The sequence below is a fragment of the Plectropomus leopardus genome, chromosome 9 (assembly GCF_026936395.1).
Source record: "Plectropomus leopardus strain MGB_pleo_1.0 chromosome 9, ASM2693639v1, whole genome shotgun sequence".
Classification (NCBI taxonomy): domain Eukaryota; kingdom Metazoa; phylum Chordata; class Actinopteri; order Perciformes; family Serranidae; genus Plectropomus; species Plectropomus leopardus.
The window spans coordinates 27,697,253-27,720,328 of NC_142184.1; the positions used below are offsets into that span (position 1 = coordinate 27,697,253).

The window sequence follows — 23,076 nt, forward strand, 5'->3', positions numbered from 1 at the left end:
CACAAATGGTTGAAATAATTCTTGCCAGTCTGCTTTGAATATTACAGTACCTCTGAGGCACAGATCTAGTTCTAAAACAAAGTCCTTCCCAGCGAAGGAGGAGAAAATACTTCCTGTCACACATCTGTGTGTGTTAATTTTGTATCCAGAGATGAATCTATATTCATCTGCAGGGTGCAAAGGGCAAGGAGCAATGACAGCACATTGTCAAATACAACATAATATCATCTGCATAAAATGACATCCTTTTTCTGTGCAACCAGAACACCCCCTATAATAAACTGTGCTCTTATAGTGACTGCAAGAGGATAAAATGCCAATGAGAAAAGAAGCAGAGACAAGGGACAACCCTAGCATGTTTACATAATATTCTTAAGGAGATTATATTATTGCCCAAATGTATTATGATTTTCAAAGCAAAATTCCTGTCTTGGCCTTAAATTAGATTTTGGAAATTTTACATTAGCACTTTAATTCCCAGTGTAATTTGAGAGACATCTCAGGTTTGTTATTCAGTCGTTTCTCTCAGTTAATACAATGACATTGCCAAACTACGCCCTGCTTTCAACCAGCTCAAACAAATCATCCACTGTTTTGTCTCTTGGCATCTTGACAAATTGTAATACACTGTTTTCTTGTTTATCTTGCAGTATCCAGAACTGCAAAGTTTGTTTTGCAGTGCTATGTAAACCTGGTTTTAAACAGTGCAATATAATACATTTTTCATTATTATATAGTTAAAATGGGCCATTTTACATCATTCTGACTTATCATAGTAGTAAAGTAAAACACAGATATTGATATCTTGAGTGAACCAGGACAATACCAGGACCCTGAAAATGAAGCCGCAAACTGAATTTAGCTCATAAAATGTTGGTAGTGACACCTGTACTTTTCTTGTGTGAACTGCAGATAGATAAACAAATCAGCAAGCACACCACTCAGTATAACGCCTTATTTCAACCAAAATTCAACCCTACTCAAATAAAACAACAACAAAATGACTCAACCCTGTCGTGCAGAAATACAGAGAGTTTAAAACATATAATCTTTTATGGTATAAACTGTTTGTATTGTATGTAGATCAGACTGTTATCACAAATAGGTCCTATATTTAACCCCAAATCTTTTCCCTGTAGTGTTTTTGTAGCCAAAACTGTAACCACACACTGTACACACTTCCATGTAACACATAGTAGAATATGGCAATCATTACAATTGAGTATTAAATGTTATTCTAAATAAATGTATCTCTTATTTTGACATAGCTAAGAAAAAGTAGGAATAGCCAATATTTTATTAGACTGCAGCTCCGCTCACATATCTTCCTTCGTTTCCCTGTATGTGTGCCTGTTTCCTTTCAAATTTGGGAAATTCCAGCCAGTTGAATAGGAGCCACAGGAGCAAAGTTCAGGTTTGCTTTGCATGACAGACTGCCCCACTTCCAAATGAATAAATAGTGAGTGTGTATTATCACTTACCACTTATGAAATTACCACAATCAGTCTTATTGCTCACCGAGTACTGGACCTGTAAAAACATGCTTCGCTTCAGCATCACATTCTGTGAGTATACTGACGACCATAATAATAAAAAGAAGGTTATAAAAATAATGCTTTCTATTCATTAAGTACATTTTGGACAGTGATTTTGTGAAATGAGATCCCTTTGATTCTCTTGAGTTCTGTTTCTTTTGTAGTGCTGGCAGCGACCTGTCTGCTTGTAAGTCCAGGTAAATATTTTTGTGCTTGTTATGAAGATGCTTGGATACATTTATATATATATGCCATTTGTGTTAAACTAATTCTTCCATATCTGTTTTTAGCTGTGGCCAAAGAGATGGTTATCACTTGTAATGTTGACACTGTCCAGCGCCTAAGCTGTGGTATGCCTCTATGTCCTGAAATGTTTTGACTACAACACTGCTTATATGAATTTTAGTAGCACTAAAGTGCTGGTTTGATTGTTTAGTTTCTATTTTAACTGTTGTTAAGGTATGAGAAAAAATGATATAAATATTGATCTGCTGCCATGATTTTTTTTTTTTTGCCAGTAAGTTTCAAGATAAGGTGATCATTAGCGTAACACCAAAACCTGTACCTTGTCAGATTCTGTGACCTAGTACCAGACATCCTTAAAAATCACTGAGTTCTGTGAGTTGGACAGTGGTTAGGGTTTAGGGGCTAGATCATGGATTGTGATGGGTCACAGAATGCGGTTCAACAGTGACCCATTTCCTAATTTCTCCTTCTTTGCCGTGTAACAGATATTGGAGTGATCAGTGTGCTAGAAGCACTGTATGGACGTGCAGATAGTGAGATCTGCAGTGAGGGAATACCTCAGGAACAGCTTGTGGATACAAATTGTGCTCAAGAAGGCACAGTGAATGTCCTTAAGAAAAGGTACACATTACATGTACCGTACAATCATAGAATAAAAGTATACTGTTCTTTATTATATGTGTTCTAAATGAAGCAACTAAGAAACAAAAAACATTTAACCAGACCAAAAAATAGTACAAACATTTCTACTGCAGTTAATATTACAAGCAGCTGCTGTCATCAATGCTTGATAGATACACATCTTAAAACACACTTGCTGAGTGCATTACTTCAGAAGCATATTGCTTAAGTATCAAGTGTATTCTTCAGCTTCCTTTTGAAAAAAGGTGACTGATTCATTGCAGAACGAGGAAGAGATTGGACTTTTGCATGGCACAAAGTCACAACACTGTAGTGTTTTGTTGTGATTTTGTTTTATGTTCTTCCTGCAGGTGTGATGGAAAAAGGGTGTGTGAAGTGAGCAAGGATATCTTTGGAACAACTGATCCCTGTGAAGGCACCTCTAAATATCTACAGACCAAATACACCTGCCTCCCAGCAAGTCAGTCACATGTCTGCATGAAACTAAAGCTGCAAAGCCCAACCTGATATTTTTCACTACTTTATTTATAGCGATATAGTTTCTGTTTGCCAACTTGTCAAGATTTTCATGCATGGCTTGTTGCATTGGACATTTTATGCCTACTGTCAAAAAATGTATAGTAAAAAAACTGGACTTCAGTGATTTATTTTAGCCGCCTTAAAAAAAAGCAGTTTCAGTTTAAGTGTGAACTACCTTTGGAATATTTTAAATGCTTACCTTGCTGTCAGCGATTTCCAACAGGAAACTGAAACTGTTAAAACAGTCTCTTCAAAGCCAGACTCCATGGAGAAACACAGTCATTTCACATCACTGAACACAAGAGTTGCTGCTCTACCACTGCCTCAATTATTTAGTGTGTTTGTCTTATTGTAAGACTTTGGTGTTTAAAGGGTTAGTTCTGATTCACCAAAGTCACACAATAATACAGAAAACCAACTATTCGAGGAAGTCTTAGACCAGCAGTTCACGTGTTCAGTGTGCCAAAATTACTGTTTTTGTCAATGGAGTCTGGTGGCTTTAGTGAAAACATTGATGGGGAACTGAGGCTGTTGGAAATGGCTCTTTGTCAAAATAAAGCACACATTTTTTAAATCAATTTAACGTACACTTATATACTTACATATATATATATTTGTGGGGGTGTGAGCTTTTAAGTGGCTAAAAAATGTTTGCTGCTTTGCAACTGCCCCCCTTCAAAGCAGTGCATTGCTTAGCTTTTGTGTCAGTACTTCAGCCTGCTTCTCTAAACTAGGGGCATACTGACTTCCATCTACAGTAGGTAATATGATAGATAAGTGCCTCATACCACCCCACTTCAAAAGATCAAAACTATCCCTTTAAGCTTTTTGGCCCTGCTTTGAGAGCTTTGGGTGATTCAAACAGGAAGTATTATGTTCCCATGGAGTGTGTAATTCAACAATGGAATAAACCTAAATTGCACTGTTTTTATTTGTGTGATCTGATTTGAAGATCACAAGAGGAGGGGTGACTTTTCATTTAAAAAGTGCATCAGCTGGGTTTTAATAATGCAGTAATGTATATCATGTTATTTTGACAGTTCACCAGGTGACATGTGAGCACTCTTTTGCACACCTGCATTGTGGTAAGATCACATATTCTCCTCTGTGTGTTTGGTGCATTACAATGAAAACGCATGATTTACTGTATTTTCATGCCACTTTAATCGTCAATATGTTACTTTGGTCGTTGGTTACATGTCTCTAAATGCTATAATCTTCCCTACTCTCCTGCCTCTTCTTGCCAGATGTTGGACAGGTTATAACTGTCTATGGCGCTGATTATGGACGCAGAGACCAGACCACATGCACTTACAAACAGCCAGCCACTAAGATCCAAAATACTGAATGCTCAAACCCAACCAGCGTTGTTTCTGACAAGTACAGTTGCCCACTCTTTGTCAGCTCAGTCAGAATCATGGTGTAATCAAGCCTGTATTCACAATGCCACTCTGTCTCCACAGATGTGATGGGAAAAATAGCTGCGATATCAAAGCAAGCAACTCAGTGTTTACAGACCCCTGCCGCGGCACTTACAAGTACCTGGAGGTGGCTTACATATGCGAATGTAAGTATCCTAAAGGCCAGTTGGGTGGGAATTATCAGCGCTACATAAATAAAGTTTGATTGTTTGATTGATTGAACATAACATAACATGCCCAAATAAGTATATTTGAAATGAAAAAAAATAAATAAATAAAATTCTTAAATTCTTAATCCATCCTTAATCCAAAAGTGTTATATTTTTAGTTCAGTTTGATTGGCTCTCAATTTGGACACAATGATATGTGCTTATTAAGAGTAAAATGCATTTTTTAACCATCCTGCAATAACACATGTTGTGCAGTCACTCGGATTTATCATAAGTGAATTTTTCATCAGACCTTTTTATTTTTTTTGCAGATCCCATTAACATTCCAGAGGAGTCTCTGTAAATGTACTGAAATAACACAATAAACATGTATTAAATTATACATTCAATCAGTTCTGCGTGTCTTGTCAGTTTGTGATTAATATATGGCTATAGTGCTGATGATTATTAAAAGAAAATCTGAAGAAACGGGCACAAGCAAAGCTCTACTGCAGTGACTCTCAGTGTCTGATGTTTTCATGGTCTTCCAGGAAGTCCAGAGACAAAAAAATAACAATAGTGTTCCAGGAAGTATACAGACAAAATAACAATGCAAAAATTCCTTTTGTTTGTCAGTTTGCAGTAACTGAGAACATGTTATTGTTAGCTAGAAAACCGGTTAATCTAATGGATGAAGACATTGCTAACCAAGCAAAACTGATTGTCACAAGTTGCTGAGAGTAGATACAGGGGGCACATCTGCCTTAATATTTAGAGTATGCATTTGTTTTCAATAAAAACATAAAAGTAGCAGAGGACTTTTATTTCAACAAAATTTAAGATATCTTGGCCATAAATTGATGCAGACAAGGCAAAAATTGATACATAAATATTGTAATGGATGTTTAAAATTACATGGGGAGAACCTAAACCCTAAATACAAACCTACACCCTTTGTGAGGAGGGTAAGCGACATATACAGTAGGTAGACCAAATAGTCACACAAGAATACAACCTAAAAATTACTCCAGGTCTATATGCATCTAAAAGATCGGGAGCTGTCCTTCAACGAAGAAAATGTAAAAAGTGTGAGGTTATGAACGACTGAATTTGTTGTCAGGCTGGAAAAACCATCTCTCAATAGGCTGACGACATATCCCAACATCACCACGCAACAAGTAATGCACTTTGTGAACACCCATTTTCTTCTGACATTTCACTTTAACTTTTTCGTTCTTTTTTTTGCACAACTCACCTTGTGACATTTCCGTAACTGGAGTCAGCATGTTGAGAAATCTCTGGTTCATCATCCTGGTCACTGTCCTCTTTCATCACTGTTACACCTTTAGAAAGAAGACATTCTAGTTTACATTCCTCTTTACATTTTTGCATAGCTGAATGGGAGCCAATTGTGCAAGATCAAGCCATTGTTTTGTATTTAAGGCAAAGACAGATCCTCACCAGACAGAAGAAACACAGGCTTATCTGCTCCAGCATCCATCAGTCCCGCTGTTCCTCAGGCCGGTCCTCTAACATCATGCTCCATTTCACCACCGCTCTGTGTGAGTACACAAATGACAATTAACAGTAATTGTGTGGGTTCATTTAAAATTAGAAATTAGGTAAGATTCGAGATGTCTTGCTAAAGAAGCTAAAAGCTTTAACTTTTTGAAACCTGGAGTGATATTGTTTTTCTTGTGCTGCTTTCAGACGCCTTTAACAAGCATTTAAACCTCTGGGCAAATTGGTGCGATTTCTTTAATACAATTTTTTTAAAAAGGGGAAAAAGACAATGGGCGACTCAATGAGAAATGTTCCACAAATTACAAGATATAAAAAAAGTGAAAAATGTCTAGGGGAAAAAAACTATTTTTAATTCTCATAATTACTTAATATTATGCTACAGAATTATACATTTTAATGATTTTTCCAGGTCATTTCCTTGTTTTATTTTTTATTTCTGTAAAACTAATTTTCAGGTTATTTGATTGTACTTTTCACAAATTTCTTGCTAATTTTTTTGGGTCATTTCTTTTTTCATTGCTCAATACCTTCCCTCCAAGTTTTGGATGAAATCAAGCTATTTTGGTCAGGTTTCAAAGTTAATATATCTGATTAAAGTCAACCCAACACATATATATTGCTACTGAGTGAGAAAGTAAAAAAAAACTTTCTTAGGCACATCAAGGGGCCACTGAAAATAACATATTCTACTTTATGAGCATATTTTCCATATTAATAACTTTAAACCTGTCCCATTAGATGCTGTGTTTTCTGTTTTTTCCAACAAAGGGTTTATTTCCGATCAACACCGTTTTGTTTTGGGGTTTTTTTTCACTATTTGCCAGCAATAACTTTTGTGAAGCAGTGCTTTTTCAGTTTGACACATTACACCTCAAACATTGTCGTGTTTGCATTTCTGATTACTAAACATCTGTTGCCGTGATGATGACAAATGATGACAAATATCTGATGGATCATGTTCAAAACTTATGTCTGGAAGTAACAATCACTGAAAGAAAATTGTTCTGCACTATGTGTTACAATTTGGTGGACACGGCCCCAAAAATAGGACTCTTAAGACCGAATGGTAAGAAGAATTTCCTTACTGAAATCATGCAACTGAACAGAGAAAGGCCAATGTAACCAGGCTGTGAGCAGGCAAAAGAAGGCAGGCGTTCAAAGTTAGGGCAGTACTCCAAGGCAAGGTTGCTCAGTGAAGAGTGCATAAGGCAATCTGTTAGAGAACAAGTGGAAATGTGCTGGTATAGACGTAGGAGGAAAGTGGGAACAGGTTTGTGGATGGGAGGGAATATCAGGTGAGTCTGAGGGCATCTAGTGGATGGTTCGAGGATGGCACATCACAAGGAGACAGGGACCAAGAGCCAGGCCAGAAAAACACAACCAACCAGTCCTCATGACGCAGCTCTTGAAATGTATAAATAAATGTGCATTTTGTACGTACAATCAAATTATTGTCTGAGTTATGGGTAGTAAGAAAACATAATAATATAATAATATTCCACATTTACTAAAACATAGAAAATGGACAGCAATGAGAAACTAAAGAAGTGACGCAAAAAATTCAAGAAAAAAAGAAGAAAAAACACAAGGAAACACCTGAAAAAAGTGCTTAATAAATGATAATAACTTTAAATATTTAATAATGATAATGATAATTATAGTTTTTGGATATTTATCCCTAGCTTTTTAAAACAAATGATTTTCCAAATCCTGTAAATTCTTGCAATTTGCAACAGTGCCTGCCATGTTGCTCTGCTTTTTTCCCCCATGTTTCAAAAGAAAGCAAACCATTTGGCATAGATTTCAAAGGTTTAAACATTTGTGAGGGTGTCTGAACACAGCACAAGAAAGACAATGTCGATCCAGGTTACTGTGTAGCTGTGTTCTATTAGGCCTTCATGAGTAAGGCCAAGTTATGATGCATGTTTGTTGCACTGCCATGGCCTACTAGGACAAAACTGAGCCATTTTTAATGTTATTAGCACCACCTGTCCTTTTCCTGCTTGAACAAGTCAAAGTGCCTGCTATGAAAAATCCATTTTCTACTTTGACACAGCAGAATAACAATAATAAATAATAAACAATTTCTTTTTGTAAGACTTTGTAACTTTTGGTAATGTTTTTCTGACACAATTTGACATTTATGTTTCTCTTCCAGTGCTGGCGACAACATGTTTGGTCATGACAACAGGTGAATGTGATAATTATGATGCTTGCATTTATTTTCTACATACCGTATGTGGCTTCAAAACACAATTAACTCAACTTGTGCTCTCATATGTGTTATTTTAGTTGTTTCCACGGAGAAAGTTGTCACCTGTGGCAATGGTGGGAATGTCCAGCGCCTGAGCTGCGGTATGACTGAACTCTAAAAGTCTTTGTGTCCACAATGAGTTGTACATTTAAAGACATAATATGCGACATTTACAAATTATTTACAACAAGACCTATGTTATATCTTATATTGATTTGTGTACTTCCATTACACCAAATACTTCAATGTTCAAACACAGAGAAATATGTCATTTTATTGAAGGTGATGGTGGGACTCATTTGGTTGCCTGTCAGTGGCGTCATACACACTTTATCCTCTCTTGTAACAAGAATTCAGCATATCTCTGCCACACACCACAATTTTTCATTAACTGCATGCCATTTTGCAACACAGCAGAGGCCTAATTTATTGAGGTAACATGATTTAACCTTTAAATATCAATCTGGCTTAACATAATAGAGTGCTCCACGGATGGCAAACCCAAAAGGTAACATCACCCTGGTTCCCTCCTCCAAAAGCCTATGGGATTTTCCCATTGGATTTTGGATCATTACAGAAATTAATAATGTTTATGATACTTATTCGTTTTGTTCAGAAAGATAATCCCCACATATGAACAACACTTTCAGGAATTTTTAACCTAATAACAGAGGTAAAAAAAAAAAAAAAAACTACGGGTACGTTGCCATCTACAAGGCTGTCAAGTCATGTTAATCAAAGTTTTGCTTGGTGAAGTTTTGTCGGCTCACTTAGCCACTTGTTAGCAACCCCCTTTTTTAAGACACATATAGGCTTAAACATTGATAAGTGGAGTATTAATTAACGTATTTTATGCCGTAAACGCTTAAGTCTTTTTTAAGCTTTCATTAACCACAGATCTTGTTAATGCTTCGAGCCAAAAACACATTCAAAAAAACAACTTACTTTGAGACGAGGGAACAAATGACATGCTAACAGGTGTCCGGGGTTTAGAGCTCAATACTGGGCGTTTCTAGCAGCTTATGCTAGCCAACAAGCTAATACGTTCGGTAAAATATTGCAAAAAAAACTGCATAAGCCGAACTAATGCTTGCACTTATGGCTGTTTCATTAGAATAAATCGTCACGTGACTAAACACAACATAAATAAATCTAAATAAAATACATTTACCTCTCAGTGAATGTGATTCCCGTGTGTCACGTCGAACAAATTTTCATCAGTGACGGCAGTTAACAAACAGTGAAGACAACAAGTCCCATGATCCCACGCTACTTCGTGACATCAAATTCTTTTGTCACTGTTACGACCATAGTCTATACACAAATATGTGTAAATATGTATAGGCTATAAAGATATGATGTATATCTTTATTTACAGCCTATGGTTTTGGCTGAGAGACCCTTTGTGGCAGAAATTTTATAGTTATGCCATCGCAAGTTGAAATACCCTTAAACCCCAGAAAAATAGGTGAGCTTTGATTTTCTGTCTCATCTAAAGCAACATTATGATGTTCATGTTAGACAGGAGAAAAGTGAGAAAAATGTTCACACCAGATTAGCTTTTAGAAATGTATGACTCGGTCAACATTCAAAGATTAGACATTATTCCTAAAGTCATTTCTTTAGAGTGGCACTCTCTGTCTGGTCTCTGATCTGTCCCTCGTTGTGTAACAGACTTTGGAGTGATCTTTGTTCAGGAAGTGCTGTATGGACGCGCAGACAATGAGACCTGCAGTGTGGGAAGACCATCGAGACAGCTTGCCAATACAAACTGCGCTCAAGAGGGCGCAGTGGACGTGGTCAAAAGAAGGTACACATTACATGAACAATCACAGGATAAAAATATATTATAGGACGCCCACAGCGCCCGTGATGCCTAGCACTGGACTAAGAAATTTGTAGGCTGCTGTTAAGTTCCCTGTTTTATGCATGTTCTACAACATAAAAGGCACTTTTTGGTAGTGTTAGTAATGTGCTTGTTCATAACATTGTGGTTTATGTTGGTTATTATAATACTTGTTACTATCAGTGAGTTGGCAGTTGCATAATTGTTCTTCCTACATTGGTTATCAATCAAATATTGAAATTGTATAAAATTAGTTCCTATCCTTAATTGTGTTGAAGTGTCAGTAACACATTTTAATTTTAATTATATATATATATATATATTATGTATTCTGTGGTTACTTCTGGCAATGAGTCTCTTAATAATGCACCTTGAGACACAGACTCATTGTATTTTCCAGTTGCGTTGTATAGGGATTAATTCATTTTACAGCAGATTTCTTTTGTGAAACTGAAAGACTAAAATGACTAGGTTGAATCTATTGACAGACCCTACATACAATCCCCCATACAATCCCTGGTCCAAAATATTTTCTCACCAAACATAGTGCAGAGAAATTAATTTGACATTATACTGTTATAATACATAAAGAGGGGCGCCTGGTGGCTCAGGGGATAGAGCGGGTGCCCCATGTACATAGGCTGTGTATTTGCTGCAGCGGCCGAGGATTTGATTCTGGCCTTGGCCCTTTGCTGCATGTTACCCCCTCTCTCTCTCTCTCCCCATTTCATGCTATTTCTGTTCTATCATTAAAGCCCCCCTCATACAAAAACACACAATGGGTTTCCTGTATTCAAGTCTACATTTCACACTACATATTGCATTTAAAGTGTGGGGATTAAACAGTAACATCTCTGACTCTCTCGTTTTAGTGCGGTTTTGCTTTGTGCCCAAAAAATGCTCCTTTTGTGTTTCCTACAGGTGTGATGGCAAGAAGGAGTGTGAACTAAACATAAACACTGTCCGTGCCATATCAGATCCCTGCCGCGGCATTTACAAATACCTGGAAACCACCTACACCTGCTTCCCAGCAAGTAAGTCACATGCCTGCATGTAACTAAAAAGCTGCATACATTATTGTGTAAAGTCTAATGTTATTCACTCATGTCACTTTGACAGTTCACTTGTCTGCCTGTGAGGGCTCTGTGGCACACCTCAAGTGTGGTAATGTTTTTTTCTCTGTTTTTTGCATTTACGGTGAATTAATATGATAAGCATAAGCATAATTACATTTTCAAATAATCTGATCTAACTAACTCTTAGCTACAATTCTGTATTCTTTGATTGTCCCTGCTCTTTCGGACAGACGTAGGACAGGTGATATTTGTGTATGGTGCTGACTATGGACGCCGTGACCAAACCACCTGCTCTTACCAACGGCCTTCCAATCAGATTGAAAACGTCACCTGCTCAAGACCCACTGACAAAGTTGCTGAAAGGTACAGCTGCACAATCTCTGCTAAAAGAACATCAAAACTGACAAGAAAGGGGATAAAAGAGGGTAGACATGCACAAAGAACATCCAGGGCCAAGGCACACATTATGTACAAAAAATACACGGACATTTGGTTGTGTTTGTGTGTTATGCTGCACCCATTGCAATCTGCAAAAATCATGATATCTACCAGCAAACACTGTGTGTATATATATATATGTACTGTATTCCATCATGTTTCTCTGCATCTACAGCTGTAATGGAAGAAACAGCTGCACTGTCAACGTGCTCAACTCAGTATTTGGCGACCCCTGCCGCGGCACTTACAAGTACCTGGAAGCAGCTTACATATGCGAGTGTAAGTATCTTAAAATTATCTGCAGTACTTGACAGTTGCTTGAATTATTTTTGTCTGAATTTTATATTTTATTTCTTTGCAGATCCCGTAGATAATACAAGCCAGACTCCAGTGCATGAATCTACTGAAATTTGAGTCATATCCCAATACACATACTTTGAATGAAATGCATTTTGTTCGTTGGCTTAAGAAATAAAATAAAAACTACCAGAATGCTGTACCGGATTCATAACTATTAAGAATTCCAACATGTTATTTCCATGGTCAAGGAAGTTTCAATCAATATGTGTAAACATGAGCTACTCTGAGCTCTTTCAGTGGCTTTCAGTGAGTTTTTTTTTTTTTTTACCCAAACAATGTTTATTTTCTTTTTCTTTAATACCCAAATGGCCTTTATTCTATTGTGTGCCTCGTTTTACACAAATGCCCTGCAGTTAGCTTACTACATTTAGATTAATTGTATCTTAAGATTAGCTGTTCTATGCTATCCATAAAATATGTCACTTAGTCAGGGGTCTTCAGTTTCCTTAATGATAGGAGGAGGTTGGGAACCACTGCACCAACTCCTTAACCTACTGAATTTCAGTCATATCACAATAAAAGTGCATTAAATTAAATACTTGACAGTGTCATATACTGAATCAAGAAATGTAAAAACTAACTGTAGAGTCCTGCTCCAAATAAAAGAAACCAGTATGGAATAGTTTGCCCATACAGGTTGTTAAGAGGTTTAAATCTTCAATGGAGAGATCTGAATCTAAACCAACCTGATTGTTCTGAGTGACTGTGTGTGACAGTTTGGTAGTTAGCATTAGCAGCTGTAGCTACAACAGCTGAACAAAGAAGACGCACATTTACAGACCCTTCAATGAAATGCAAAACACTGTGTGTGGCATATGAACAAAGTGACTGAAAACAGGAGTATCTTTTATTTAGTCTAAGGCAGATGTTATTTGATGCAGGTTAAAGGGATCATTAAGTTGATAAATAGTCACAGAAATGTTTCAGTTCTACAGACAAGTCCAAGTTAAAATATAAATTGAGCAAGATTATTTTTTACCAACGGACAATTTTCTTTAATTTGTAAATAATAGAAAAATAAGGATATTTGGACATATGGTTTGTCATTCTAATGGTTTTTCTGCAAAATTATTATTTTTTAAACATTTTACCACATGCCGTCCAAAAACCTGTGCATTAATCAGAAATGTTAACATTCTTCAACAGGCAACACAATCATGAAAAAAATGTTAAAGGATCAGATTTCCCGTGCTCCCTGAAGTAAAATGATTTAATTTTGTTGCCATTGTCAAACCTTAGCCTTAATGTCCCACAACGTTAATCTGTTACAATTACTTCATGTAGCGTGTGAATGAGTGTAAACATCAGGGGTTATTTATAGCACGGCTACCAAATGACGGTCAAGTTGCTGATGTCATTGGAGAGGTCGGTCTTTGATGGGTAGACGACCTTCAGGTTACCGTCCTGGTCCACTGTGCGGACCTGCTGGACAATGAGTTCACTGGAGATCTCACCAGCAGGCTCTTGTGGACCGTCCCCTTCCCCGTCCGACCCCGCCTCCTCCCTATGCTCCGCAGTAAACTTGTTTAGCTCTGCCATTTTCTGTGATGAAACAAGAAATACACTTTAAAAGCTTGCGTGTGATTTTGTCGTTGCATTTTTAAAGTGTTTCTAAACAAATGGTGCTGTGCGGCAAAGACTCTGGGGAAAAAAAAATCTTCTGCTTAATTTCTTAAATTATTTCAGTTTTCTTCGATGCATTTCATTAGAAAATCAAAATAAATGTCCTACGGTTTTCAGGTTTCGCCTAAAAATTAAAAACAAAAACAGGGGTGAGGGGAGAAAAAGGCAGTGGACATTAAGACACAGGCAACACATTCTCACTCCCAACTAATCAAATACAGATGCTTTGTCAGTGACCCTACACGTCAACCTGCAATGCTTTTTAGGTACCCCTAAAGCGTCAGTTTTAGACGGTTAGGGATATGTCAGTTTTTGCTGGTTACATAGTGTCTTTTTCAAAATAAACTTCCATGGTCACCTCAAAGGCAAAGAAGACTACTGTTTTGGACCCTCAACATCCTTTATATCTTGAGTTTCAGATGCTTCCATCAATAAAAAGGTTGAATCTCATCGAATGTAGCACTATAGGTACACACTGTCCTTTTTTCCATCTTTTATTACATTTTTAAACACATTATAACCCTGGATGTCATGCCATTGTGTCATCAATGCTGTGCTGTGTGTACTGCTTTGTTTTTGTATCGGATTACTATCTGTAAAGCAAATTGTCTCTCTGGGACATTAAGTTTTTTTAATCTTGAATCCTGACTCAAAACTGTTGTCCAGATGACACATTTTCATGAATGCACCTGTGGAACGTCATGATCAACTTTAGGATGAATCCAAATGGTTTCAGAGACCTAAAAGTGAAGTTTCTTCGAGAGCTTTCATCGAACCAGAATTACCAGTTGTCCACAGGACATATTACTGTGAAATTACTTTCTCTTGCACACAAACCCTCTACCTAATGTTACCGTGAAATTATTGATTAAGCCATATTATCTGTAAGTGACAGAGCATCCAACACAGGTCGGAGGTGACTTTTAGTTTTTTGACATGAACATCTATGACAAAGGTCCATTCTTCAACCCAGGCTCATTTTGGGATAAAATGATATTGATCGGAACTTTTAAATCAAATCCCACGCAGTAATAAACTTGACTCATTTGTTCACGACAGATCAAAAAGTGAGGAAAAAGTGAAGCTTACCACAATCAGAGCGTCCATAACGTCTTTACAGGTCTGCAGGCTGACTGCACTCGTCACCTCCAAGAACAATTCTTTGGTTGTCTTCTTGATCTGTTAAGCACAATCATGCCATTTTTTTCATCATAAGAAGACACAAAGACAATCAGTGGGCTACAACAGGATGATGTGCCTTATCAGATGTGTTTTTGGGTTCAGTTTTCTCTGTCAGCATCATTTACACCATATGACAGTATTAAATATGAAATCTTCTCTTACAGGACAACATGATTATGAACTCCAGGAAGGGAACAGACACACACACACCTTGGTTTTCTCACTGTTGGTAATAGGTGGGAAAGATATTACATGTCCCTCTGCATCCACGAGGCAGGGATACATTGTTTTACCCTGTAGAAGCTGCAGGTATCTGTAAAAAAAACAAAATAGTTGAGGGATTACATTATAAAGGGACTTTGTATATGTAATAGACACATAGCAGGTGGTATTCTTTCTAAGAGTGTGACACTGATTTTATCAAGTAGTTTCCTGTCTTCCAACCATCTACAAAACTAACAGAAAGTCATTTTTCTTTTTATTACAGATTGATTACAACTGCCTGCAGCCATAATGTGAGCTTAATAAGCTTTTTATGCCTTGCAGTGTGTTCACAACACGTACAACTTTTTTCCCACTGACGTTTAAAGAAAACTGAAAAAGCTGCATTCCAACACACTTACACTGCCCTCGTGTTCAAATGTAACAGCAAGCAAGTCACAAAGATATACTGCGCATCGCTTTAATGTAATGTTTTATTTTAATTTTTTATATATTTTTAAAATTTTTGTCAAATTTTGTTTTCTCTTTTATTCTAGAGCTTGTTCATGGTTCCTGAATTACCTATCTGATCAGCAGGAGTAAGGGAACAACCTGCACCTGTTCTTTAACGTTCTCCAAAATTGCACTTAACGATAATAAAACTGTATGCAATGCATATAAAACACAGTTCACATTGGGCTATTGTGGTAAGAACTTTTATATTTCCACTATGCAAGGATCTAGATGACACACCCACATTTAAATATCATACAGGATAGACAATTGTGTTACTAAAATACCACAAAAGATTGTTGTTGTTTTTTTTAAATAGAAATAAAACTAACTTCATAATGTTTTGTAGGAGAGGGGTTGTTGAAGCTGATTTTCTCTCTGATATGGACTATGATATGATGTGATCTTTTCACAGGGCTCATGCTGTACAGAAAAGTCAGAAGTTTGACTGACTTGTGGAGGCCAGTGACGTTCTGCCTCTTCTTCTGCTTCCTCAGCTCGTCAGCCTCCAGCTGAAGGTGTCTTATCAGCTCGACAGCCGTCATCTCCTTCCGACCCAGTGGCACAACCTAACAAACATTGTGTTCTTTTGTAAAACTCAGACATTTTTTGGAAAACTTTACGCTGACATTTACAATTAACCACACAGCAACTCAACTGAAAATGACAAGATCTCACACAAGAATTTTCCAGATGGCTAAAGAACTCTAGATTACAACTTTGGATTTTGATTATTTCATCTGTTTGATTTGATTAATGCAAATTACACATTTTTCCTGTCTGGCTGGCATATAATTGGATCGATATCTGAAAATAACGCACCGACCAATGGGCGTTAACATACCTTCAGCTGAGTCGGGGGTTTGACATCATAAATTAGGGGAGCTTTGAGAAGCTGCACATCATGGGTTGCAATGGTTGCTGTGGTCCTTTTACCACACAATTCATCGTGAAGCTTTGTCTAGAAAAACAGGAAAGTCATTTTTGGTGACACATAGCACACTTATTTTATTAGTCATGCACCACTAAGACAATCAAGTATATACCACCTTATGAGGGGTTTGACCTCACCTGAGCCATCAGGAAACGTTTGAGAGCATTCCCAGGCTTGAGGTTCATGCCTCTGACCACGCAGCACACCAAGTATGGTCGAACATCTTTCACCTCTGCACTCACTGTGACTTTGGGTGCTGTAGAAGTGTCCGAAATGTGGAGGACCCTCACCACCATCTTGTTCAGATCCTCCACTTCATCCTCCGCTACCTTCTCCTTCTTCTTCCTCTGCTGTCTTTTCCCTTTGTCTGCCTTGCGACCCCCATCTGCATCACCTCCGTCCTCTCCTTTTGCTTTTCCTTTTCCTCTGAGGTAGTCGAGGATGGACTTAGTCTGGCAGCCGTTGACCATTTTCTCCAGACGTTTGTCGCTTAACTTGTTACCTTTGAAGTTGATGTCCTTTAGCTTGGGGCAGTCGCTCAGATCAGACGGGATCTCTCTCAGCTTGTTGTTAGAGAGATCGAGCACCTACGAAGACAAAACAAAATGCGCAAGTTGAGTTCAGCACTCTGGGAAAGACATCAAGTGTTCTGTAAAGAAAAACCAACAGCAGAAACGAGTATACTATGTTACTGTGTTACATAGGTTATATTAGAGCATAGATACAGCATAGTATTGCGATATATTTGCATGGCAATATTGAAACACAAGCACCAAGAATCCATTTTATAAATTTAAATTATTAATATAACTAAAACTCTTGGCAGCCTTCTAGAATACTAAAATCAGTTGCTTTTCAGTCCACTAGATACATTTAGCTGCTATAAAAATGACTGAAGTGAAAAACTTTATCTTTAAAATTTAATCTCATCAGACAAAACACATGTTGAAAAAGTTTTCCTTTATGTCACAATTTCCAGTTGAAAAAAAGATAACTAATCACAATATATATTGCAAAAGATGTGTTATTGCAATAGCCAACATTTGCAACAAGTTTAAAATTGCAATATTATTGTATTGTGACCTAATTATTGTGGTGATATCATATCGTATGGTCTCTGGTAATTTCCACCTCTAAAATAGTGTACCCGTTTCATTGCACACAACAAAATCCCATGCCTTTTTCTAACTTATAATTATTTTTTCTTAATTCCATGACTTTTCCAGGTATGAAAAGTAAGATTGGGAAATCCCATGACTTTTCGAGATTTCCTATGTACTTTGGGACCCTGATTTATACATAGCTGGCACAGATAAAAAACTTGTGGGTTGTCTTGTGGCGGTTACCTCCCAAACTCTGCTTAAAAATCTGACTTTTAACGTTGCATAGCATATACCCAAATGTGAAATCTCGTTAGCTATAATTTCAGATCAACACCATACATGGTGACACCTTCTGTAAAATTCGTCGTAAATTTGGTCCACCCAGGAGATCCTTTCTTAAAGAAAATCTTCACTTAAAGATGACATGTGTACATAAGAACTGCTTGTTAGCTGCTGACAAAAGCACACCTTTAAGGCAGCTAGCTTGTGCACATCTCCACTCAGCTGCTCAATAGAGTTGTCAGAGGCGACCAGTGTGCTGAGGAGATCCAGCCTCTCGGAGTAGAAATCGGCAGGGAAACAGGTGATGAGATTCTTGGAGATGTTGATGGTGGAGAGCTTGGTGCACTGGCTCAGTCCCTCTGGTAGGACCTCCAGGCTGTTACAGCTCACATTTAGAGTGTTTAGCTCCTTTAACTGAGTGATTCCTTCTGGTAACACACGGAGGTTGTTGACTGAAAGGTCCAGGACCTTCAGGGACTTCAGGCTACCGAAGACATCTGGGATGGAGGCGAGCTTGTTCCTGCACAGGATGAGGCTTTGGAGGTTTGTCAGATGTTGGATGTCCTCGTGGATCTCTGTCAAACTCGGGCACTGGCTAACTTCCAGATAATTCAGCAGGGTGAGGGAGTAGAGAGCAGAGGCGAGTCCCCCGTTAGAGGAAATTCTCTTGTCGACAGCTGGACCCTGGAAAACCAACTCACGTCTCTTCTCTGTCGCTGCTTTCTCTATTTCTGGCCATTCCTCCATGTCACCCATACTGCTACACACCAACTGTCAAGAGAGACTCGAGACAAATAAACACATGACATCCGTTTAAATATTTCAAAATAAATCATTATACTCTTTATACATACGTTGGTGGATAATAAATTCACCGTCGATTTAATTGTACCAAAGAGTGAATATCGACACTTCAACGGATTTGAACATTAAGTAACTTTACTAATGTTGGCCACTTTGAAAACTTGCATTATTTACCCCATGGGCTTTCATAAAACGACATGTGCATTTCTTGTTAACTTATGGCACACTTTCATTTTTATTATTATTTTTTGCGGAATATTCAAATCACAAGTGTTACATTTTGCGAACTACTAACACGTTTACGAAGTTCCAGCTACATGCTATGCCTTTGTTTTGAAGACGTAATGTTCAACTTCCTGTAGTAACAAGCACGCTCCACCCGCATTTTCTCGCCGAGGACTAAGGAAGAAGTTATTAAAACGCTCCAAAAGAAACTGCAGTTTGAATACTTATCGATATAACAATTGTCTAAAAGTATATTCAGAAACATACCACAATCAGAGGTGGCTCTAATAAACAACGGTTAATTTAAGGAGATAAAAATAAAAAATCCTTGCATACGTATAAAACTACATTGACAACAATGCATTGCTAATGACGACATACTACCATTGCGCAGGGCCGCGATGGTTGTTGTCGGCGGTGGTTATGGAGATGAAATGGGACTGCGAGCTGTCAACATTACGGTGATGTTTGTGGTAAGATATCTTTGAAATACATGGAAGAAAACGTATTTTTACTCTGTAATGTACAACAACAAAAGCTAGGAAATAATTATTGACGGTTGTCAGGACATTTATTGAATTTTAGCCGGGTAAAATACCTTCATAATACGACTACTGTAAGACTAGCTAGTATGTTGGCACACTGAGTAGTTAATGCCCTCCGCCCAATATGTTCAAGTCAGAAAGAGGGGCTTCTTTGTCCTACTTAAAGGGGCTGTTTGCTCTCTCCAGGTTAGTTATTTTACCAGAATAAAACCACACGCCAAACGTCATTCAGTAAACTGGCTGTGTAGTATTTCCTGTGACACTAATTAACCCTTCAACAAGTCTTTAAGCCTCTTGTATTCGACACGCTTAACGTTACAGCTAATGTTACTGACACGATACATTCAGTGCACATAGATGATGAATAAAGTACAATTTAACACAGCCACAGTCTTTTTATTGTTAAAGTTATGTACTGAAATACATGTATTGGTTCTATTGCAGTCTTTCTGAAAATATGTCTTGCTGTTTAATTCCTGACACGTTGGTAATTTTTCACCATATTACAGTGCTGCCACAGTCCTCAAGAATATCCTTTAAACATGGTCGGGTCAATATGTCAGCACTAGAACTGATAAACTACATCAGCCTGGTTACTGATACCTAAACTAAAGCTTTTTTCCATTACCGTACATTCATGCATATTCAGATTTTTTCTACACAATCATGTTATTTTTTATCATAAAAAGAAGCCAAAGTTTTTACATGTTGAACACAAGCGCCTTTACAACAACCCTACTTGAATAAAATGCAGATTAAAATTTAAATCTGGGACTATCATATCAAAGGATTAGTAAACAAGACTGAACATCTGACCAGATATTAACTGCCAACTGTCAGTCTTTAATAGTACTTGGTGCTATGGACATACTTTAGTTGGTACTAAAGAGGTTTGATACCCAAACATTAAAAGGATGTAGTTGCTTGGTCTAAACTAGATATGCAACGTTTGAAGCCCACAATTAAGTTGTCACTCATTGTAAGGAGAGCAGCTCCAGGTGTTATGTCAGTGTAATGGAAGATGTTCATACGCACACATTTCAGGCCTGTAGAATAATCACACTCAATATATATTTGCATTAATGGTTACAACCAATTGAATTTCTTTGCTCTTTCAGATATTAGATATCAGGTATAAAAATTCATCAGAGGGATGCCCAGGAAGATAGGATTCATTGTGGTCAACTCTTCAAGTCATGAGGACAATTTCAGTGCCAAGGAGCTCATGGTCCATGCACCCACAGTCAATGGCTGGAGATCCAGCAGGTACAATAACACAGCACTTTAGTTTCAGAAACATGTCACATTCATTGATTGCATCTTCATACCTTCATAGGCTGTAAAAGCAATACATTCCATTATAGTTTTTTGTTAATTTGTTCCATCGTTATTAAAAACTAAATATTGTGTGAATCAAATTTTTCTTAGGTTGTGCCCCTACCCTCAGCACATCACCCTCCAGCTGGTGGAAAGAAGCAGGGTGAGAAAACTGCAGCTGCTGGCCCACCAGTACCTGATCCCAGCCAAGGTGGAGTTCCACATTGGAGACACCCTCCCTGAAATCAACACCTCAGGGATCCCTGGGCAGCTTCGCAGACTCGGGTGAGACTGCAGTCTTGAGCAGGCTCGACTTGACCTTCACCGTTTTGGGTATTTTCACAAACAGGTTCAACAAGTTCTCTAGTGATCGAATGACCAGTGCTGTCTGCTTGAATTTTCTGATAGGGACAGTCTTGTTCAGGCACCTGGTGATGATGCTCTTTAGACTCTGCTTATTTTCTTTGATCTGGTTTTGATTTTGTATCTAACTAACCATACAGGGAAGGCGACAAAGCTCATGTTGGATTTCCAAAATGCATTTGGTAGTCTGCAAGTAGGTTATGGTATTTTCTGTAGAAATTAGGAGTCATTAGTTGAACTTAAATGGCCGTCAAATGGGTTTAACAATATCTTACTGGTAAATATCAAACAGTGGATGTTGATTGGACAGTTTCTGGTCTTCAGACTATAACTAGCAAGGTCCTTGAAGGGAGTGTCCTGTAGCCAAAGTATATACATGGTAGCAAGGCACACAATTGGAATTGTTCCCCCACAAGGATAATCAAAGTGGCTATATAGTATATCATCATAGAATTAAAATGTAGCAATACATTTTTGTCTTGTATATCTCAGTAGATAATTTGAACGCTGTGCTCTCACCACAGGTATGTGTCTTTGTCAGACAATGAGAAGACAGGCTTCAAAGCCCGGGAACTGAAGTCAGTCCATGTAGACGCCATCGGAACCTACCTGAGAATAACCTTCCATAGGAACCATGCCAACCATTACAATCACCACAATCAGGTAGTCTGTTAAACCGTTACAATACACCTAAATATACAGTGTATATATATGTGTGTGTGTGTGTGTGTGTGTGTGTGTGTGAACAACATGATTTGTGTGTTGTTCTTGTTTGTTTGTGAGTTGTGAAAAAGTATTTTGGTTGATGTTGCCTACCAGGACCAAGTAGGCTAACATTAATGAGAAATAAACAACAAAGTCTTATTTTATCATGTCATATCTGTCACCAGTGTTATTCAAATACGTGTGTTTTAGATTGGCTATTTTTTCTGGAATCCCCTCCTGTGTTTGAAGCACATAATTATTTTGTCTTCATTTCTGACTCATGAGGCTCTCAGCAGCAGCACTTCACCTGCCATCAGCTTGGTATCCTATGGCAACACACCAGATAACATTTGAGTCTCATTATAATGATGTATTATGTCAACATGAGGACATTTAACAGACTATTGTAAATGTGACTGATGGATACAGTGGGTTAAAAATAGCTTTGTTTAAGAGGGATTGCAGTATGCAATCTATATGTAGTTTAACAATATCTTCATATATCAAATTGGGTGGATTACTTTGAAATTTTGTGCATAATGAATCCTGTATTAGACAATCTTGAGAATAATTTGCTGATATATTCTTTCCTGTTATACCCTCAACTTCATAAGCTTCATTTGCATTTACAATAGCACATGCATGCAGATGATTAGCTGAATTATGATTTGTTTGATTGACAGAGAGTGTTTTCCAGTTTTGATATTCAGTCAATCAGTTATTCAATGAAAAGTCTGTTATCAAATAAAAATGTCAGTAAATTATGAATAGCTTTCTGAGGACAGGAAGTTAATCACAAATTTGACATGCAATTAGGCCATTAATAAATGAATAATTAATTTAAAATAAAAACAAACAAACAAACAAACATCAAACTGCAGTACAATTAAATAAATTCAATGAAAAATTACATAAATACAGCATCAACTAGAGTTAAAACATTAGATATTCCTCACAGTAAATTGACATATTCAGCATAGCCTCACTCGTCTAATGCCTCTTGTATTTTTAAATGTGATTTGCTGGTTATAATAAATTATAGAATATCACCAGTTTAACCTTAAACTGCAGTAAAATTGTTCCACTACAACCTCCCAACACACCTACCTATTTCATGCATTGATATTTGATTTTCTTTGGCAGTTCTGTTCAGTCACCACCAACATCTGTGTCTGATTTCAGGTTGCTTTGGTTGCCATTAACGTTCTGGGAGATTCTCTGGATGGCAACGCTTTTAACACAGTTGTAAGTTGGCAAACTTGTCAGTCA

General features: G+C 37.5%; 3 protein-coding genes across 4 annotated transcripts in view; 2 read left to right on the forward strand and 1 right to left on the reverse strand.

Moving 5' to 3' along the window:
* Nucleotides 1–1,444: 1,444 nt before the first annotated feature.
* Nucleotides 1,445–12,154, forward strand: LOC121947571 (rhamnose-binding lectin-like). The gene is made up of 17 exons (XM_042492679.2): nt 1,445–1,565; nt 1,700–1,732; nt 1,826–1,885; nt 2,267–2,402; nt 2,774–2,883; nt 3,983–4,027; nt 4,190–4,322; nt 4,406–4,533; nt 5,805–6,074; nt 8,195–8,227; nt 8,329–8,391; nt 9,965–10,100; nt 11,058–11,170; nt 11,256–11,300; nt 11,443–11,575; nt 11,826–11,929; nt 12,012–12,154. Exons 1-17 carry the CDS (start codon nt 1,487–1,489, stop codon nt 12,062–12,064), a joined length of 1,674 nt encoding a protein of 557 aa, XP_042348613.2. The 5' UTR covers nt 1,445–1,486; the 3' UTR covers nt 12,065–12,154.
* A 681-nt stretch (nt 12,155–12,835) lies between these two features.
* Nucleotides 12,836–18,647, reverse strand: lrrc47 (leucine rich repeat containing 47). The gene is made up of 7 exons (XM_042491318.2): nt 18,035–18,647; nt 16,601–17,050; nt 16,374–16,490; nt 15,983–16,098; nt 15,026–15,128; nt 14,723–14,812; nt 12,836–13,552 (listed from the first exon to the last, which is right to left on the reverse strand). The coding sequence occupies exons 1-7, from the start codon at nt 18,602–18,604 to the stop codon at nt 13,337–13,339; spliced, it is 1,662 nt and encodes a 553-aa protein (XP_042347252.2). The 5' UTR covers nt 18,605–18,647; the 3' UTR covers nt 12,836–13,336.
* A 507-nt stretch (nt 18,648–19,154) lies between these two features.
* The window catches only part of cep104 (centrosomal protein 104), a 36,165-nt gene continuing 32,243 nt past the window's right edge, over nt 19,155–23,076 (forward strand). For both annotated transcript variants that reach the window (XM_088082427.1, XM_042492177.2), the window contains exons 1-5: nt 19,155–19,350; nt 20,541–20,688; nt 20,851–21,024; nt 21,627–21,765; nt 22,990–23,052. In XM_088082427.1, coding sequence (XP_087938553.1) covers nt 20,576–20,688; nt 20,851–21,024; nt 21,627–21,765; nt 22,990–23,052 — 489 coding nt within the window. In that variant the 5' untranslated portion in view covers nt 19,155–19,350; nt 20,541–20,575. The remainder of the gene's footprint in view (nt 19,351–20,540; nt 20,689–20,850; nt 21,025–21,626; nt 21,766–22,989; nt 23,053–23,076) is intronic.

Coding starts and splice junctions, on each gene's coding strand:
- LOC121947571 (XM_042492679.2), top strand. CDS start 1,487: ATGAAATTACCACAATCAGTCTTATTGCTCACCGAGTACTGGACCTGT. Junction 2,884..3,982: donor ATACACCTGCCTCCCAGCAA/GTCAGTCACATG, acceptor TTATTTTGACAG/TTCACCAGGTGACATGTGAG. Junction 4,323..4,405: donor ACCAGCGTTGTTTCTGACAA/GTACAGTTGCCC, acceptor CTGTCTCCACAG/ATGTGATGGGAAAAATAGCT.
- lrrc47 (XM_042491318.2), bottom strand. CDS start 18,604: ATGGGTGACATGGAGGAATGGCCAGAAATAGAGAAAGCAGCGACAGAG. Junction 17,051..18,034: donor ACAAGCTAGCTGCCTTAAAG/GTGTGCTTTTGT, acceptor TTGTCTTCGTAG/GTGCTCGATCTCTCTAACAA. Junction 16,491..16,600: donor AACGTTTCCTGATGGCTCAG/GTGAGGTCAAAC, acceptor CTGTTTTTCTAG/ACAAAGCTTCACGATGAATT.